The sequence below is a fragment of the Cotesia typhae genome, unplaced genomic scaffold, assembly GCF_013202065.1.
Source record: "Cotesia typhae breed Kobodo isofemale line unplaced genomic scaffold, CoteBio_Ctyphae contig_22, whole genome shotgun sequence".
NCBI lineage: Eukaryota > Metazoa > Arthropoda > Insecta > Hymenoptera > Braconidae > Cotesia > Cotesia typhae.
In genome coordinates, this window is record NW_027423728.1 from 3,258,034 (window position 1) to 3,274,169 (window position 16,136).

General features: G+C 26.9%; 2 protein-coding genes, 1 long non-coding RNA gene and 1 pseudogene across 3 annotated transcripts; 1 reads left to right on the forward strand and 3 right to left on the reverse strand.

Moving 5' to 3' along the window:
• Positions 1-3,892: 3,892 nt before the first annotated feature.
• Positions 3,893-7,423, reverse strand: LOC141524074 (uncharacterized; annotated as a pseudogene).
• A 428-nt stretch (positions 7,424-7,851) lies between these two features.
• LOC141524404 (uncharacterized) lies at positions 7,852-11,160 on the reverse strand. Its single transcript, XR_012478697.1, has 6 exons — positions 10,268-11,160; positions 10,063-10,201; positions 9,454-9,925; positions 9,246-9,380; positions 8,912-9,082; positions 7,852-8,781 (listed from the first exon to the last, which is right to left on the reverse strand). It is a non-coding gene; the product is annotated as an uncharacterized LOC141524404 (long non-coding RNA).
• A 327-nt stretch (positions 11,161-11,487) lies between these two features.
• Spn-f (C2H2-type zinc binding domain-containing protein spindle-F) lies at positions 11,488-14,381 on the forward strand. The gene is made up of 4 exons (XM_074238266.1): positions 11,488-11,887; positions 12,781-13,128; positions 13,218-13,407; positions 13,968-14,381. Exons 1-4 carry the CDS (start codon positions 11,678-11,680, stop codon positions 14,237-14,239), a joined length of 1,020 nt encoding a protein of 339 aa, XP_074094367.1. The 5' UTR covers positions 11,488-11,677; the 3' UTR covers positions 14,240-14,381.
• Mrpl32 (mitochondrial ribosomal protein L32) lies at positions 14,311-16,119 on the reverse strand. The gene is made up of 3 exons (XM_074238267.1): positions 15,959-16,119; positions 14,749-14,991; positions 14,311-14,671 (listed from the first exon to the last, which is right to left on the reverse strand). Exons 1-3 carry the CDS (start codon positions 16,047-16,049, stop codon positions 14,409-14,411), a joined length of 597 nt encoding a protein of 198 aa, XP_074094368.1. The 5' UTR covers positions 16,050-16,119; the 3' UTR covers positions 14,311-14,408.
• Positions 16,120-16,136: the final 17 nt, after the last annotated feature.

Here is a 16,136-nt window from a genome sequence, read left to right on the forward strand (position 1 = left end):
TTTATTACCGACTGAGATTTATGAAACTGAAATCTAAAAAATAAATTTTAAAAAAATTAAAAATTGTGCTTAATTAATTATTTTTCAATTAATTCTAAATATGATTTAAGTAAACATAAAAAAACAATAATAGTAAAAAATAAAATTAAAATTGGTTCAATTGTTGCTTACTAAAATGACCACTAAAGCCGACATTTAAACATTTTTATAATTTTTTTTATTGAAAAAATTATTATAAAAAAATTGAAAAAAAAAAATTCACATTTAGAAAATTTAAAAAATTATCCATGCAATTTTTTTAAGTATTTTTTGTATTTGTAATTTAATTGTCGGAAAAAAATTAAAAATTACTTAACCTCGGCTAATTTTATTATCATCAGTTGAGTTTAGAGAGAGTGAACTTGAAATTTTTTTATGACACTGAAGTTGGCACCGGAAGGAAGTTAGCGTAGAATATATTTTTTTTTAATTTTGTTATATGCCAATTAATTGCTCCTTGAATGCTCTTTCAGAATCCGTAATTGCTCCATGTATATTATTATTAGTTAATTAATAATTAATTTTTTAAAAAATTGCCGAGTCGAAAAATTAAAATCCTTATAAATAAAAAAATAAGCCACTTTTAATACATATATATATTTTTTTTAATTGCTCTCGATTTGCTCTATTGATTAGAGAAAAGAGTTATCTAATTTTTGCAATATTTATAATAATTAATTATAATAAACTATTTGTACGTGTTCATTGCTGTCCTATGACGTCATCAATTGTTGCCGGAACTTGCGGAGGGCATATTTACATGTATTAGCGCTGTCGCGAAATTACTCTCGCCTTAATGTTTACGTTTTGTTAATAACCTGAGGTTATTTTCACTCGAGTGAGGTTTAACTACAGTTTTAGTGCCTTTTAGTGCTAAAATTGGGATTATCGCCCTACAAGTAAAGATTGTAAAAAAGTTTGATCCAACGTCATCATACATCATCTATTTAGATATATTTAGTAGTGGACTTATACAGCTCACTCGTGGATCATCACTCAAGAAACAAGTGTCAAATTATGGATAGAAATTTTTCGTGAAATCATTACATTTTATGGCTGCTTGTACTGACCTTACTTAATAATCAATAAAGTAATTCTAATCATAGTAGTGAAAGTCAGCTATCATTAGTGATAGATAATGTACTGCCTGATTTTGGTCATGGGATTGAAATTGTGTTGAGTATCAGAGAAAACCACGTCGAGTAGCATGAAGAGCAAAAGTAAATGCTTCTTCGCTGCTTCTCAGTATGATTTTACTGCTCAGATTTAGAGTATTATAAAATTTGGCAAGTCTCTGTCTAAAAGTATTTTGATTACTAATTAACTACTTTAAACTTTTTTTATTTGCAGTTATTATCACCCGAATACTAGGTTTAATTAAAACAAAACTTTTAATTTAGATTAATTGAAAATCAATAAATTCCAAGATGTCAGTAGCATAGTAAAATCGTTGGAAAATTTGTTTTCTATTAATTGTTAAGAACAAAGGTAAATAGTTAAAGTGATTGGTAAGACATTTATATTTTATCTATTAAAAAGACTCGAATATTTACTGCTATAGACATTTTTGTTTTTTATAATATGCTTTTAGTATATTTTATTTACAACTCACTTTTATTATATCTGTTTTAGTTCATTGTGAAATTTGAATAAGTTTATTATAATCATCTGTTGTGCCTCATTCACCTGTATTGAATATCTGTGAACAGTAGCCGGTAGCTTCATTTGTTGACTTCGAGGAGCTGTAAATATATTGTGTGTTTATAATATAAATAATAAAAAAACATTTGAGAATATTGTCAAGTAACTCAGGAATATCTTTGAGCACGCTAATGAAAATCTAAAAAAAATGATTGGGTTATAAGTGTGACATAGAAGATTGGTCTGTTGTCAGCACAGAAAAAGAAGCCCTTGTGGAAATAATTCTCTGAAAAAACTCTTGACAAGTCTTTATAACTCTGAATAAGACTTTTCGAAATTCTTCACATCCCTAACTAAGTGAAGGAAAGACTTAATAAGTCTTCAAAACTCTGCAATACTCTTCAAAAGTCAAATTTTCCCTGCAATTTCGGAATTTCTCAAAGAGTTATTAAGACTTGATAAGACTTGTTCAGTTTTACAGGAAAAGAAGAAAATATTTCTTTTCAAAAAAAATTACGTATCAGAATTAAATAAAACTATAAAAAAGAATTAATGCATGTTTTAAAAAAATTTTTTTTAAATAATATTTTCATCACGAAAATACTTTGATGGGCATCGAATCACTCATAGTTGAGCAAGTCAAAACATCAACAGCAAATGAAGTGCACTTGCTGTTGGAAACAGATATTACTCAAAGAGTAAATCCAATCGGTATTTAATTTGGACTATCAAATATTAAAGTCAACTTTCTAGGTAGGAAAGAATTTTCTAACCACATGCCACCTATTAGAAACTAAGAACACTCAAAGATTCTAACTGTAAATTCGTAAACTAAAATATGTTAGGTATCAATTAATTCCAGCAGATAGCGTGTGGATAGAAAATTCTTTCCTACCTAGAAAGTTGACTTTAATATTTGATAGTCCAAATTAAATACCGATTGGATTTACTCTTTGAGTAGTATCTGTTTCCAACATCAAGTGCACTTCATTTGCTGTTGATGTTTTGACTTGCTCAACTATGAGTGATTCGATGCCCATCAAAGTATTTTCGTGATGAAAATATTATTTAAAAAAAATTTTTTTAAAACATGCATTACTTCTTTTTTATAGTTTTATTTAATTCTGATAAGTAATTTTTTTGAAAAGAAATATTTTCTTCTTTTCCTGTAAAACTGAACAAGTCTTATCAAGTCTTAATAACTCTTTGAGAAATTCCGAAATTGCAGGGAAAATTTGACTTTTGAAGAGTATTGCAGAGTTTTGAAGACTTATTAAGTCTTTCCTTTACTTAGTTAGGGATGTGAAGACTTTCGAAAAGTCTTATTCAGAGTTATAAAGACTTTTCAAGAGTTTTTTCAGAGAATTATTTCCACAAGGGAGCAATTGCCAGGAAACATGTAATCGGGTTTTTAAAACCTGTGAAGAAAACAATACTATCATCAATAATCAAAAGACTATTTTTGTTATCTACAATTCTCAAATTATTGTTTAGGTAAAAGTATTTTTATCTTAAATTTTATAAGAAAAATTGATACTCTTTATTTTGTTTCAGGATATCAGGGAGTAAAGATAAGGGTAAAAATCAAGAGATATGTAACTTTATATGTACTTTTATTGTTATCATAGAATTAAAATTTTATTTTTATAACAAAAATAGGTTTTACATATAAGAAGGAAGAAAGTGTAAATTTAATTTAGTACCGTTGTTGAGCAATAGTCGTTATTTAATTCACGTGTAAGTTTTTAGATTTTTTTACACTCGTACATAAAATAATAAAAAAAGCTTTAACTTCTCGTTTTTTTGGTGCAAACTTTTTCGAGTTTTCCTCAAAGTCATTAATTTGTGTCCAAACATTATTGATAGATCGAATATATGCAATATAGTGAGCTGTACATTCTGGATCATCAGGTATAAGGTACTCGATGACACCGGCCAACAGAAATGACATTTCAAAGCCGTCAAACGAACTGGTATTTCCTCCAGATAATATCCTGTTCGTTGTTTGAGACCGTGTTCAGAAAAATATACTGACGGTTCATAAAAATGTTCAACGTTGAGACACAAATATGAAGTAACATTAATTATTTTCTTTGCAGATACTATTTTACATGAGTCACATGGATATAGATGTTTTTTTTTCTTACTTCTTGAGTGATACACTCTTCCAAGGATTGAAGACCGTTTTTCCAAACTAATGCAGCGCCTACATTTAACACTGGTGCTTTGACAGACTCGAAGTAATTACATTTTTGTTGGTACAATATGTTTGTTCAGTGTTACAATCAGATTCACTCATAATCCATGAGAAAGTTCTTGATACATCGTCACAACAGTTTATTGAATAATTTTTTTCTGGATACTTCTTACTATGAAATAAATAACTGAGTCGTTTTTTATTAAATGATGCATCGGCACCAAATTCAGTATAATGTAGTAAACAAGAAAAGAAAGAATTGGGTTTAATTTGATTATCCACAAAAGTTTTAAAATGAATGAAATTTAAGTAAGTGAACGATAAAACCTCCATCAAGCTATCAAAAGGACACGTGTTAAGCAATCTTAATTTTCTCCCATTGATTGGGTATGCACGAATATACTGTCCGTTGCGAATAATTTTCTTTTTCCTCAATTTTTTGTTTTTCCGTTTTTTATTTAGTACTTTAGCATGCAATACGTCTACTTCTGGGAAAGGTGTTACATATTTGCCGCGTTTAGACTTAGGACTTGATTGATTTTTTACTATATTTTTTCTTTTCTTTGTTATTTTACTACATTTCAATCGAAAACTGGGTGGTTTTGAATCTAATGTTATAGAATAATGCTCATCAGATTTTCTTTTTAAAGAAAAGATAGTGTCATTTAATGATTGAGTCAATGAATATTTAGGACCAGGAACGTCTGACATTTTTTCATCAACAATCTTACTTTCACTTTTTATTGGGGTTGAGACAAATATTGGTTCAGGTAATTCTTTGATCAAACTTGAATTAAGATCTGCGTCTGAGTCAATAATTGGGTAAAGCGTTTCGAAATTATCATTGTAAATTGAATTTAAGTCCTCGAATCTTTGAAGTGAGTCGGATAAATGATTATCAAAAATTAAACCATCATTTGAGTTTGTATTTATATCTTCTGCTACTTGAATTGGTTCATCAGGTAAAATATCATCACTGAAAGTTAAATTTAAATTGTTATCCTGTTTTGCAAGTGACGTGTCGCTTTCTTCAGAGCTTAAAGTAGTAGACTGTACTTGATTTTTCCAATTTTCCTGTAATTTAAAAATTTTGTCAATAGTTATTTTAGTTTGTTTTTTATCTTTATGCTTTTTAAGTTCTTTTTCTTCCATTTTTAACTGCTCAAGTTCTGCTCTCCCTTCTTTAATTCTTGAAAAGATTGATCTTAAGTGTTTAACCAGAAATTTATCCAGTCGGACTAATTGATAATCTACTAATAGATTGCTTTTAGCGAAACTGAAGTAATTTTCAGATCGTGCTGATACAGGAACCTCATTCTCACAATTGTAAAGACATCTCATAACGTTTGACCACGATGGAAATTTTCTAAATATTATTTTTAAACTTGGTAAAATCCCAGGACAATAGTAGCTGTTAATATCATTATAATTTATAGATGTATCGGAAGAATCATCTGGACAAGTTTCAGTAATTAAGAGCTCTAGGAAGTCATCAAGTTCATCCGTTTCATCTGAGCGGATTGCAATATCATCTTCTTTTATACCTTCTTCAAGACAAGATAAATGATGTTCACAAGACTTTTTTTCTTCACAAACACTGACTTTTTTCAAATTTTTGTAATCTATACTTTCATCAAATTCAAAAGTTTTTATTTTATCTAATAACCATTTAATCTCATTAGAACAGTTATGATTGTTTTGAGATACCTTTAAAACGGCTCTCATTAATTTTTCCAATAAACGAAAATTTTCGATAGTTGTCATCAGGCCAAAAACACGTAAGTAGAAATCTTTCACCGCAGCATTAACATTAACGAAGCAACATAAGCGTGAAATCCAGTGGATAAAATGGGAGATGTCAATCCGCAGGTAAGGTTGGACTAAATTTTTAGACTTATTAGTTAAGAAGCGATAGCACATCAATAAATATTGATTGTAAGTTAAATTATTCGAAGCCAAGCAAATAGCACTTTGAAGTGGTTTTGACATATCCGTTACGATCTCCAGTGGAATCTGAGCACCATTTGAAAACCAGTCTCGCAGCCAAAGACTGATGATTGAAGTATCATGACGTTCAGAGAGCATTTGACAGACCGGGACAATTAATTTCCCAATGTACGTCACGACTTGATATAAAAAAATTGGACCATTAGAATAATTATCTTTTCGAGGAATTCTTCGAACTATGCTTCCCGTAGCATCAATGGAAACACAAGGATTGAAGGTCAGTAAATCGTTATAAACTTCTATTTGTTCAGGTGTCCAATAAAATAAAAAGAACTTGTCTTTTCCAGATTGATGAAGCGCTGGTTTGAAATCTACAGTTTCTCTTAACCTGTCCAGAGATTCCCATAATGTACCGTGAGTTCCGAGATCTTCATTGATTGCTTCTTGCCTGATTTTATTACAAACGACGAGACTTGGGATTATAGGTGGTATTTGTTGACCATACTCATGAAATTTTTCTATTAGCTTCGATCTAAAGTTTTCTGTTTTTGTACATTTTAATTGTTGTTTATATTTTTCACGTAAAGGCCCAGAAATATATCTTTTTTTATTATGAGCTATTTCTTTTGCGTCCAAGGTTATTATATTTAGTGTAATATTATCATTTTTACCAAAATTAAATGTTCCTTCGCCGTAAATGGCAGCCCGACACTTTTTAACGGTACAAAATCCATCTATTTTAATAGTAAAATTATTATTATCAGTATTGTCCTGGTAGATATTATGAGTTGTTAAATTAAATGCGCATGGTAATTTTTAACTTACATATATTAACTCACAAACAATATGTGTCCAACCTTTTGAAAAGACCAATATTTTTTTTTGTTTTTATCAGTTTTTTCACTGGGCTTTATTGATATCCATTGAGTTTCAGAAAACGTAATTTTAAAATTGAGAATTTTATCTTTGCACAAGTGATTATCATTCTGTGGATGGAGAGTGAAATCTTCGGATCGAAGCTCTGGCATTTCTTTGGAATCTCTTTCTTCATCAAGATTATCCTCTTCAATAGAGTTTTTATTTTTTGCTATAAAAGTTTCACCTCGATACCGTTTATAACTTTCGAAAATACCATTTCTATCCTGACGAACATAGAAATATAAGTTGGTCGGGTTCATTCGATATGTCCCAGTATCATATACCCAATGAGAACAAATCTCCACACAGATGATCTGTTTTTGACTTCAATTTATCTTGACTATTATATAATTCAAAATTTTTAATCACGTCAAAAATTTCAAAATGAGAGACAGCAGCTCGAGACGTCATTTTCATAAACTATATATTAATAATCAATTAATTATTAATTAATAATATCATCTTTAATAATCATTCATCAAATTGCACCAGTATAATTGTTTTTCTTTATAGATACTCCTTTATGTAATAACAGTTAATTTTTTAATGAACATTAAACAATCATTATTATTTAAAGAATTATTTGTTGATAATTAAAGAACTATTAACTAAGAATAATATAATTCACAGCAACACTTTAATACAGAGCAAATTCTTATTTTATTTATTTTTTTTTTCCAAATAAAGTTATTCTTGACTGTTAATTGTTTGATTATTATTATTTAAATAATTCTTTTTAATAATTAATGCACTACTAAGTATTAATAAAATCATATTCAACAGTAACACATTAAAATTAAACAGCGGTGGTTTTTTAAAGGTACGCTATGTTTGATTGTCAATTGTTTAATTATGATTATTTAAAGAAAACGAAAAACGGCACAGCGCGAATTTTAAAAAATTAAAAATGTAGTCAATCCTTATTTTTACTTTTTTATCAGGTATTTTTAAATTTTATTAGAATTATAAATTATAAATTACAAAAATACATATAATTATTATATAAATGTATAATGAAAACATCAAAATAAAAAATATTTACATCAACTAATAAAATAGCTTAATGGAGAAAATGTCTACTTTTAAGGTTTAATTTTTACCAAAAGTTATTCCTAACTTTTACAACACATTTATTATAAAAATTTGGAAACTTTATTTACAAATTTTTTATTATATATTGTTTAGTATAATTTATTATACTTATCTGTCAACTGTAAAAAATAGTACAGGTTGCAGGTTATTCTATTATAATAAACTTTATTAAAAAAATTAATGTACAAAAAAGTACTAAATTCAATTTTAATATAAATACAACAAAAAATAGATTGTCCAACTATTGATAGTACTTTAAACTTGGTTAGTTGATCATAATATTATTATTTTATTTTTTGTTAATTTCATTTATTTTACTTATTCAAGCGCTTACATTCTAAAAGCTTTTAGAGCATCAGTTCTTAAATTAATATAAGAATTTTCACTGTTTATCTATTTGTCTTTTATTTTTATTCAATGTAACTTAGCCATTTAGAATAAAAAAAAACCCCATTTAATTTATAACTAATAGTATGATAAAAACAAAAAAGGTACCATAGCTAACATCGATGCAAAAGAAAAGGATGCAACTCAAAGTGATACGAGATGCATTGAGCGTATGATCATAAACTTAAGCTACAGCAAAAGTTTATATGAGTTAATAAATAAACCGAATAAACGATCAATTTTCTTATTTGCCTTGGCAGAGGTATCCAAAAAGCTGATCTCATAGTTCCTGACAATTAATTTTCTTTTTCCTGAGTTGACAACAGATCAGTCTTCTATATCACACCTACAGCCTAATATTATTTTTGATCTGACAGATGACTAACAAATACAAATAAATTTAATCCCGCACGCCTCTGAGGTAGAGATAGTTGCTTCAAGTTGATGTTATTTTAGACAAATATTTTCATCTACTGCTACCGGCTACTGTTCATAGATGTTCAATACAGGTGATTAAGGCACAACAGATGATGATAAACTTAATCAATTTTCACAATTAACTAAAACAAATATAATAAAAACAAATTGTAAAATAAATATACTAAATGCGTATTATAAATAATATAAGTATTAAAAAAGTAAATACATATCCAAGTCTTTTTAAGAAAGAAAAAATATAAACTTTCTTACCAATTACTTTATCTTTTAGCCTTTGTTCCTAAAAATTGCTTTTGGTATGTCATATTCGAAATATCAATGGGAATAAATTAATTGTCGAATACAATTAAGCGCTGTTGATTTTCAGTTAATCTAAATTAATAATCCTGTTATAATTGAAGCCAGAAGTCTGGGTAATAATAGCTGCAAATAAAAAAAAGTGTGGCTATAAAAAAATGTGTAAAGTAATTAATGAATAATCAGAAGGTTTGTGGAAAAATTTTTTTCTCAAGAATTTAATTTCCCGTAAATTTTTTTTTTGCAAAAAGTTATTTCTTCTGATTTATGTAAACATAAAGAGACTTACCAAATTTTTATAATACTCTAAATTTAAGTAGGAAAATCATACTTTAGTGCAAAAGAGATGAATATACTTCATTTTGAATTTCTCCGCCAGAAAATGTTGATTGGAGCGCTCGTCAAAATTTTATCTTTCAAATTTCTATTGGAAAAAAATTTTAATTCTATGATAACAATAAAAGTACATATAAAGTTACATATCTCTTGATTTTTACCCTTATCTTTACTCCCTGATATCCTGAAACAAAATAAAGAGTATCAATTTTTCTTATAAAATTTAAGATAAAAATACTTTTTACCTAAACAATAATTTGAGAATTGTAGATAACAAAAATAGTCTTTTGATTATTGATGATAGTATTGTTTTCTTCACAGGTTTTAAAAACCCGATTACATGTTTCCTGGCAATTGCTTCTTTTTCTGTGCTGACAACAGACCAATCTTCTATGTCACACTTATAACCCAATCATTTTTTTTAGATTTTCATTAGCGTGCTCAAAGATATTCCTGAGTTACTTGACAATATTCTCAAATGTTTTTTTATTATTTATATTATAAACACACAATATATTTACAGCTCCTCGAAGTCAACAAATGAAGCTACCGGCTACTGTTCACAGATATTCAATACAGGTGAATGAGGCACAACAGATGATTATAATAAACTTATTCAAATTTCACAATGAACTAAAACAGATATAATAAAAGTGAGTTGTAAATAAAATATACTAAAAGCTTATTATAAAAAACAAAAATGTCTATAGCAGTAAATATTCGAGTCTTTTTAATAGATAAAATATAAATGTCTCACTTTAACTATTTACCTTTGTTCTTAACAATTAATAGAAAACAAATTTTCCAACGATTTTACTATGCTACTGACATCTTGGAATTTATTGATTTTCAATTAATCTAAATTAAAAGTTTTGTTTTAATTAAACCCTAGTATTCGGGTGATAATAACTGCAAATAAAAAAAAAGTTTAAAATAGTTAATTAGTAATCAAAATACTTTTAGACAGAGACTTGCCAAATTTTATAATACTCTAAATCTGAGCAGTAAAATCATACTGAGAAGCAGCGAAGAAGCATTTACTTTTGCTCTTCATGCTACTCGACGTGGTTTTCTCTGATACCCAACACAATTTCAATCCCATGACCAAAATCAGGCAGTACATTAACTATCACTAATGATAGCTGACTTTCACTACTATGATTAGAATTATTTTATTGATTATTAAGTAAGGTCAGTACAAGCAGCCATAAAATGTAATGATTTCACGAAAAATTTCTATCCATAATTTGACACTTGTTTCTTGAGTGATGATCCACGAGTGAGCTGTATAAGTCCACTACTAAATATATCTAAATAGATGATGTATGATGACGTTGGATCAAACTTTTTGACAATCTTTACTTGGAGGGCGATAATCCCAATTTTAGCACTAAAAGGCACTAAAACTGTAGTTGAACCTCACTCGAGTGAAAATAACCTCAGGTTATTAACAAAACGTAAACATTAAGGCGAGAGTAATTTCGCGACAGCGCTAATACATGTAAATATGCCCTCCGCAAGTTCCGGCAACAATTGATGACGTCATAGGACAGCAATGAACACGTACAAATAGTTTATTATAATTAATTATTATAAATATTGCAAAAATTAGATAACTCTTTTCTCTAATCAATAGAGCAAATCGAGAGCAATTAAAAAAAATATATATATGTATTAAAAGTGGCTTATTTTTTTATTTATAAGGATTTTAATTTTTCGACTCGGCAATTTTTTAAAAAATTAATTATTAATTAACTAATAATAATATACATGGAGCAATTACGGATTCTGAAAGAGCATTCAAGGAGCAATTAATTGGCATATAACAAAATTAAAAAAAAATATATTCTACGCTTACTTCCTTCCGGTGAAGTTGGCAGACAATAAAAATTATTTTAAAATTTTATAATAATGCAATTATTATAAAAAAAAATTTAATTAAAAAATTCCACATGTAAAAATTAATAAAAATTACTAAAATTACAAGTGAAAATTTTTAGAAGCATTTTTTTATTGCAATTGATTTATTAAAATTTTTAAACTTGACAGCTGACGGCTAACTTTAGCATTATAATATTTATTTACTTTTAAATATTCAGTCGTGTTAATAATTTGATAGAGGGAGAAAATCCCTAACAAATCCGAAGTTAATTACCTTGATAAGACGACTACTATTAATTTATTTAATTCATTGAAAAAGTTTTATTGGTGCCGAATTGAAGAACAAATCTTTTATTTTCTTTGTGAACCTTAATTAATTTATAGTATAATGTTTTTAACCTCAAATTTAATAAATCATTATTTTCATATGTTTAATCAATTTATGTTGGAGAATTATTTATTTAATTTCCTTGATTTTTTAACAAAACAAAACAATTTATAAATATGACTGACCAAGCAGACGGTGAAATAGTCGCAGCACAACGAGCACTCCAAATAGCATTTCAGACAATGCAGGAACGTTGTCATCAGCTGGAAAATCGGCTGGCTGCTGTCGAAGAGGAAAATATTAAATTAAGAATTGAAAAAGGTAAAGAACTGTCTTGCGAGCTGGTTATTCCTAATGATGATCCATTAACTGTTCAACAACTCCAGGTAATGATTTTTTTTATAATGCTGATGACATTAAAGTTAGCTGTCACTTGACAATTTTAATTTTATTTAAAATTAAATTTATTATAAAAAATTATTTTTAAAAAATAGCATTTTCTATTTTGTTTTAATTTCTAGACGTAATTTTTTTAAAAATTTTTTTTGCCATCATTTATTTGATAAAAAAATTCTTAAAATGATTAAATATCTGCTAAATTAAAGCTGTTAATTTTTAAAATTTTAATAACAAATTAATTACAATAAAAAAAAATACTTCTAAAAATTTTCACTTGTAATTTTATGAAAATAAGTTATGACATTCAATTTAACTGTCACTTGACAATTTTAATTTTATTTAACAATTAAATTTATTATAAAAAATTATTTTTAAGAAATTGCATTTTTTATTTTATTAAATTTCTACAAGTCTATTTTTTAAATAATTTTTTTTGCTATAATTTATTTATTAAAGAAAATTTAAAAAATCGTGAAGTGACAGCTAAATTTAATGTAGTAAATAAATTTAGCAGAAATTTAATAATTTTTTAAATTTTTTCTAACAATTAAATTGTAGCCAAAAAAAATTAGGAAAAAAAAATTGACTTTTAGAAATTTTAAAAAATTAAAAATGCAATTTTTTAGAAATAATTTTTTGAAGCTAATTTTTTTGTTAAAAAAAATGTAAAAATTCTCTAGTGACTGCTAACTTTAATGTCGTAATTTTTATTAATTTTCACATGTAGAATTTTTTAATTAAATTTTTTTTATAATAATTACATGACTATAAAATTTTTATATAATTTTTAATGTCTGCCAACTTCAGTGTCATTTTTTTTATAGTTTCTAAAAATATTCATTTTTGTTTATTATTAATTGTGTTTTTTTTTTAATTGTAGGAAAAAATAGAAGAAATAACGAAACAAAAATCACAATTGACACATCATGTCCTGATGGTGGCTGCTGAGAACCGGCAGCTCTGGAATAGACTCACCAGATTAACAAGAACTAACAAGAGTCTAGGAAACAAGTTGATAAAAATATCCGACACATTGAAGCAGAACCAGGCCAGTCAACCGAATAATGAGGTTTGCAGTATTAAAGACGTAACTTTTAATGTTCCGAAGAGTTACGACGAAGCTAACTCGGAAGATGAAAACAAAGATGTCAGTCTTGAGGAAATTTCTTTGAGATTGATCAATAGTATTATGTTGGAGAAATCTGAGCTCGAACAACAGTACACTGAAGTAAATTGTCTTTTTTTTATTAGTAATTAGAGTAACATGGAAATAAAAGATGTGCATTTTTGTTTTAATTGTATTTATTAATTTTTTAGATGCTGGCATTGCAAAATGGAGATGATATTAAATTGAGAAATGTTGGATTTGCATATCCGGATGATAATAACGATTCATTGCAACAACTTAAACAATATGAGAATAAATTATTTCAGACGAAGAATAATTTAGTACAGCAGCAATTAAAATTGAAGAAAGTATTACATAATTTGTGTAAATTAAAAAAAGGTAATTTTTTTTTAACTGTCAATTACATGTTTAGATAGATCATTTATCTATATTATTAAAAGAATAAGAAATATTTTATATATATATACATGAAAAATATATCAAAATTCATGTGGGTTCTCAAATAAAAGCTCTTGATAAGTGTAACATTGGGATGGGCTTATATCTTTAAAAACGTCAATAGTTAAGAAAGTACAGTGCTACTTAACAAAAGTCATTATTTAATAAAGCAAAATTTGATTTACTTATAGTTCACAAGTTACGGCAGTCACATAGTAACTGCAGGGTTGCTAGTTTTTATTAATTGATTTTATTGATTTGTTTTTTTCATCATATTCAACTTAATCAATCTTAAAATTAAATTAGTTTAATTTCATAACTTTTGTTCTTATTTTTAAAAAACTTGAGCTAAAAATTAAAAAATTCAATTAATATTCCAGACATGAAGTTACAAAAAATTAAATCATTTGCATAATTAAAAATATTTAATAATGTAATTACTCATTTATAAAAAATATTGTTAAGGAATTCTTGTTGATCAAGATAAATTTTAATTACAGTAAGCAAAAAAGTATGTCAAACTGGTACCCAGTTTGATTCTGACGACAGCCTACGTGAGCATGGATCAACACAAACAAGTCTTCCACCAGAAGCTTTACACCCGGACAAACTCGATCAAGGAACAGCCAAAAATTCAGCAGCATCAGGAAATGTCTGTCCTATATGTGGAATATACTTTGAGCCGAAAACTCCGTTTAACATCTTTCACGAACACGTTCTCAGCCACTTTTCATCAGACCTATCAACAGAGGGTGAATTCTTATTACCCTAATCAGTACCTTAAACTCATGCTAAATAAATAAAAGAATAAAATAATTCAAGCAATGAATTAAAAAAAATATTTATATGCAATGGGTAAATAATTTTATTTTATTTGTAATTAAATTTTATTTAAATAAAAATTTTTTAAACAATTTTTAGAGATATACTACAATGATTGCTTATGCTAATTCGGTAGGTTTTACTTCGGTGCTCTGCGAAGGCTCTTGAGTGGTAGGCTGCATCAAGTTTGAATGGAACCAAGCAGGTCTTGGCTTAGGCAACTCGACAATGCGTTGTCCTTTCCAAAATTCCGCTGGTTTTTTATCCTTCTCTCCTTCATACAGCACCACTACATCTTTCTCAACCGGCTCAAGACCCAAAGTATTGACAATTACGTCCTGCATTTCTTTGGTCTCTAACTTTACTTTGTTGTAGCAATGTTCTATGATAATTAATTAATTAATTTTATTAATTGGAGTATGATAGAAAGAGAAATTATAAAAATAAGCTCAAACTTACGACACAATTTGTCAGCCTCGCGATCATGACCGCAAGTAATACATGAAAGTATATTTGTTTTTGGAACAAAAGGCTTCCAATTGTATTCCGGGTTTCCATATTTTCTTTTCATACGCTTTTCTAGAGACCGACGGCTTTTTGGTACTGCCCAGAGTAGTCCATCTTTTAGAATATCCGTCAATGACTTAGAATTTTGAGCCGAGGATTTATTTTCAATGGGATTTAGTTCCAAGGTGCATAATGCTAAAAATTTTTTAATTTTTATTAATAACAATTTTCAGGACAATTAAAAAAAAATAAACTATAACATGAAAATTAAAAAAAAGTATAAAAGCAATTTTTTCTTTAATATTTTATCACTACTAATTGATTTTATAATTTTTTGAGAATTTAATAGAAGAAATATTTTTAATTTCATAAATTAATCAATTTTTTTTTTTTTTATAGAAAATGTTCAAAATTCATGATGCTCTGAAATTAATAAACATGCTGAATATTATATAAAAATGTTTGTATCATATTTGGATGGCCGCAAGAAGTTTTGACTTCATGGCCAATTAAATAAATAAACAATAATAATAATAAAAAATTTTAGGAATTTTTTTTTATTAAAAGAATTATCACAAAAAAAAAAATTTATTTTTAAAAAACTATAAGTGCAAATTTTTTAAAATATTTTTTAGTTCTAATTTAATAAATTAAAAATAATCAAAAAATTAAAAAACGTTGACTAACTTTATTATTATACTTAATTTTCATAATCAAATATCTTCTGATTTGTTTCATTTAGAATTCTCAATAAAAATATAAAAATTAATTTAGCAGATATTTAATAATTTTTAGAATTTTTTTTTAACAAATAAATTATGGCAAAAAAAATATGAAAAAAAATTGACATTTAGAAATTTAAAAAAATTTTCAATCCAATTTTTTAAAAATCATTTTTTGGAACTTATTTTTTTGTTAAATAAAATTTAAAAATTCTCTTATGACTGCTAACTTTAATGTCATCATTTTTTTAGAATTAATTTAATCGTTAAATAAAATTAAAAATTTGTCAAGTGACAGCTAACTTTAATGTCATAATAAAAATTATTTATAAACAATTAAAATAAACATTTTTAACAATATCAATAAAATTACTAAAAATATTTAGGTTATCCGGCGCACAGTAATTAATTATATATGAAAAAATAATAAAATAAATCACCTGGTGGGAATCTTGTGCCAAACAAATACCCCAGTGTCTCCTCGACTCTATACAACGCAAAATCCAATTTTTTCAAAATACTCCTGGCCATTTCAAAATTCAAAAATGAAACTCCAAAATACCTGCACTTTTTTGCTCAACAAATAAAAGAACCAATAAAACTAACCATCCCTTGCCG